This window comes from Wyeomyia smithii, chromosome 2, assembly GCF_029784165.1.
Source record: "Wyeomyia smithii strain HCP4-BCI-WySm-NY-G18 chromosome 2, ASM2978416v1, whole genome shotgun sequence".
In the NCBI taxonomy this organism is placed as follows: domain Eukaryota; kingdom Metazoa; phylum Arthropoda; class Insecta; order Diptera; family Culicidae; genus Wyeomyia; species Wyeomyia smithii.
In genome coordinates this window covers 131,196,645-131,201,478 of record NC_073695.1, presented here as the reverse complement: position 1 = coordinate 131,201,478, position 4,834 = coordinate 131,196,645, and the positions used below count along the sequence as shown (strand labels likewise).

Genomic DNA, 4,834 nt, shown 5'->3' with positions numbered 1-4,834 from the left:
TTTCACTCTGACAATAACAACACTCCGTTGAAGTCAACTGAAACTTGAGCAAAAAGGGGCTGCCAGAAAAATATTTTGGTGGATACATAAAAAAACCGTGTTTCTGTTTTGACTGAATTTCTCTCTGCGTCACTCTATCTATTCACTCTGTGTAGAACTAGTGTGGGTTTCGTATAGGATAGAAACGTCAACATAAATCATTCTACGTCGTCCGCCAAAGAGTCAACACCTAAAATAAAAACCTGAAAGTGAAAGTGAAAATTGTTAAAGTCAAAATATATTTTTTTTAGTTTACAATGAACCCGCAAGATGAAATAGCAACAACATCATCAGCTATCGAAAACCCAATGAGTCATATACCCAAGCATGATGTTGCTGTTTTTGGTGTGTCTTCTCTTCTGATTTGAATGATATTAATTTACCAACCGATCTGGATATCTTGAGATATTATTTTTACTTAAGCGAACGTGCAAAAACAGAACAAAAAAAGTTTTCTTATAAACAATTCTCTAATCACGTAACAGATAGGTTGATTGGAATTTGGGAAAAACTTGGTATGGAAATAATTTCAAAAAAATATGTTGCTGTTAAATTGAATAGATTGGTTGACAAATACCAAGCCGAAATTAAGAAGACGAATAGAGACCTTTTAGTGTTCACCGGTACTCTGAACGAAATTTTTTATATTGGAGCATGTAAATGCGATTTGACGGCAGCTCAATGTAACTGCGGTTTGGTTCCAGAACGCCTCAAAGAGTTTATGCACGATCAACATAAACAGAGAAGACTAACAATTGATGCATTTCTGATGGAAATTGAAGAGCAAGGGACATCGTCATCAATGCCAACAATGCCAACATACGAAGATCCCGATGATACAACATACGTAGACGTACCGATGACGGTTGATGAAGATGTTATGAATAGAAGCACAAGTTCACAATACACAGAAAGATACGATTGTTTTAACTTTGCCTTGATGTGTGACAGATTTGGTGTGTCTGATAGAGTAGCGTCAGCATTGGCAACCAGTCTTTTCAAAGATTTTGAAATGAAAGATCAGCATGGCGAACCTCTCATCATGGATAAATCGAATGTTCGTAGAGAAAGAGAGAAATGCAGACGAATAGTGCTCCGCAAAAGGTTTGATGATTCCAGTTTAATAGCGTTTTCATTCGACGGCAGAAAAGATGATATTTATACGAGAGAAAAAATTGATGGTAAGTATCATAGTATGGTAAAAGGTACCTCACCTTGTTATTTTGAGAGAACCGAATTCTCGATTGATTGGTTACGCAAGACTGGTAGAGGAAAGTGCTGAATACAAAACAACAAAATTGAATGAATTTTTCAACGATAAAAACATATCTCTGGATGCATTGATTGGCATATGCACTGACGGTGAGCCAACAAACACTGGCACACACGGTGGAATTATACGAAGATTCGAATTGCTGCTAAAAAGACCATTGCATTGGTTTGTTTGCCTTCTACACTTCAACAAACTTCCGTTTCGACATTTGTTTGGGGTTTTGGATAAATCATCCACCACTGGACCAACATCAACAACCGGGAAACTAAGCAAGCAAATTGAAAATTCTGAAGCTCTTCCGGTAAGTCATTGCTATCACTCATTTATTATAATTTTCTAACATTTTGAATGGTGAAATCATAATAAATTTATTTAATTATTATATATTTTTAGGTGGTGAGCGACTTTCAGAGAATTGCGTTGGAAAATATGCCTCCGGTTGCAGAACAGCACGAATATTCCACCGATTCGCAGTACTTATACGACATGGCACATGCAATTTCTAATGGCGTGGTTTCTGTGGATCTGGCTAACATAAAACCAGGGAAAATTGTACATTCTCGCTGGCTCACCAAGGCCGCTAGATTATTACGATTATATGTGACAATGAAAAAACCACCTAAAAATTTAAGAATTCTGGTTGAATTTATAATTAAGGTTTATGTGCCAATGTATTTTAATATCAAGTATTACAGCTCTGTCGTGTACGGTAGTGTATTATTTTTCAAGTACATTACTTGGGCACAATTTCTGAAGCCAAATTTACGCACTGTTGTCAATCATGTAATTAAAAATAATCCATATTTTGCACATTCGGAAAATATCTTGCTATCAATGTTGTTTGATGATAGGAAAGAGGTGCGCGACTCTGCTATCAAGAAAATTTTACGATATCGAGACAATGTTGAAGACCCATCGGAACTTAGAGAATATAAAAAACCAGATATAAACTTCCATTGCTTCGATTACACGGAAATGATCGATTTGACTGATGAAAATAACGTATTTGAACCACCATTCACGCGAATCATTCCGTATGAAACATTGATAGCATATTTAAATGAAGATGATTCACCATTTACTGATCCGCATATTCCATTACATATACAAGGAACGGAACAACACGTTCAACTGCTAGCTAGCGTTTCCAAACGAGTAATATCGGGAAATGTAGAGGCTGTTATGGAGGCGACAATAGGGAGCCGTGCGAAATTGCCCAGTGTTGAAACCAAAAAAGACTTCAAACAATAATTTTTTAGTTTCTTTCCTATGTTCTGATCGAATAAATTTTTAAAGAGAAAACAAAAATCCAAAAATAAAAAAAAAAACATTTTTTTCCTAGAAACTTCATTTATGCGGAAAAATAATAGCCATTTCACTGATTTTTGTCATATAAAGTGCCAAAAATGGTGATTTTTTGATATTTTTTTATATTTTTGTATGGGAGACCCCCTAGGGGGGTCCCGGGGGGGTAACACAAGCATGGGTGGGTCAGCCCTCCAAAGTAAGTGGGGGTCGGTCATACATTTGGACTCGATTGGGTCACTCTCAATGGGTCAAAACAGGATTTTTTGAAATTTGACCTTTTGGGTACCTACACGTTAGTACAAGGGACATCAGAATTCATTTTAGAGGTATGGTTTCTTGAGAAAAGTATCTTATTTTGATCCCTAAAATCCGAAGATCATATGTGCCTAAGCGATTTTTAAATCGACCCACCCTAATATATATATATATATATATATATATATATATATCTTTCTTATTTTTTTTTAATGACTATAATGCAAGTCAAGCTGTTTTTATTTCTATTTAAAGCAGTAACTGTGGAGCTGACGATTGAAAAATGTACTAACTGGGGAAATAGTTAATTAGAAATTTACGAAAAATATAGTCCAGCAGGTGGGACCCGTAAATTTCTAATTAACTATTTTCCCAGTTAGTACATTTTTCAATCGTCAGCTCCACATTTACTGCTTGAAATAGAAATATATATATATATATATATATATATATATATATATATATATATATATATATATATATATATATATATATATATATATATATATATATATATATATATATATATATATATATATATATATATATATATATATATATATATATATACACTATTCGTTCGCTAACTGGGCTGAGGGCCTAGCCCAGTTAACGAATGTCGCTCGCTAACTGGGCTGACATTTCAAATGTCGTCAAATACCGAGGGGGATTTCGATGTAATGGCGCTAGGCAAATCTTCCTCAGCGAAAATTGGAAAATGTTTAAAAACAAATACACTAAAAATCCTGATTGATGAAATGAAAAATAATACATTGTCTTTAGCTTTGCGTGTGCTTTATTTACACTAACCGTTGCTTGGAAACATGTTCTTTCCACAAAATATTTATTTGACCTGGAAACGAGTCTGGTGGATCGCATGTCCCGATCAGAAAGAAAAAACAAAAATGTAACAGAAGTTGTTAGTTTGTTACGGGAAAAACCCTTACAGGCTGTGTTTTTAATTTGGTCCCGTTAGGTGTTAAAATAACAGAAATTATAACAGAAATGATTCTACTAGTATCAAACACATATCAAAATTTGTTACTAATATATCAGCTTTCTAACAAAATAAGATAGTATATAGAACAATTTAATAACAAACATTGTTGGAAACAACAGGTTTTGATAAAAACGAAAAATTAGTTAGACTTGTTTCAGAACTACTTCATTTCACGTTTTGTTATTGTAACTCATTCAGATTCAATTTTGTTATTAAAATTATGTGGAAAATTACAAAATTGTATCAAAATATGTTATTTGTATTTCACGTTGATAGAATTTTGTAATTTTTTAGTTATGCTCTTCTGATCGGGGTGTGATGACAACCAAAATCCATTGAACTGAAAAAATCGATCTTAATTCACTATTCATGAGCCCCTATCTCGTTTTGACAGCGTTATGCCAAACGCTGATTTTTGACGTTCATCTGCTATTTAACTGGGCTATAGCCCAGTTAGCGAACGCCCAGTTAAAAAGCAGCCCAGTTAAACAGCACCCAGTTAGCGAACAGTTACTATATATATATATATATATATATATATATATATATATATATATATATATATATATATATATATATATATATATATATATATATATATATATATATATATATATATATATATATATATATATATATATATATATATATATATATATATATATATATATATATATATATATATATATATATATATATATATATATACATATACATATATATATATATATATATATATATATATATATATATATATATATATATATATATATATATATATATATATATATATATATATATATATATATATATATATATATATATATATATAAATATATATATATATATATATATATATATATATATATATATATATATATATATATATATATATATATATATATATATATATATATATATATATATATATATATATATATATAATATATATATACATA

General features: G+C 31.1%; 1 protein-coding gene across 1 annotated transcript; it reads left to right on the top strand.

Moving 5' to 3' along the window:
- Positions 1-1,254: 1,254 nt before the first annotated feature.
- LOC129723345 (uncharacterized) lies at positions 1,255-2,590 on the top strand. Its single transcript, XM_055677522.1, has 2 exons — positions 1,255-1,613; positions 1,706-2,590. The coding sequence occupies exon 2, from the start codon at positions 1,742-1,744 to the stop codon at positions 2,561-2,563; it is 822 nt and encodes a 273-aa protein (XP_055533497.1). The 5' UTR covers positions 1,255-1,613; positions 1,706-1,741; the 3' UTR covers positions 2,564-2,590.
- Positions 2,591-4,834: the final 2,244 nt, after the last annotated feature.

Excerpts from the sequence above, each read along its gene's own strand:
- LOC129723345 (XM_055677522.1), top strand. The coding sequence starts at position 1,742 with ATGCCTCCGGTTGCAGAACAGCACGAATATTCCACCGATTCGCAGTAC.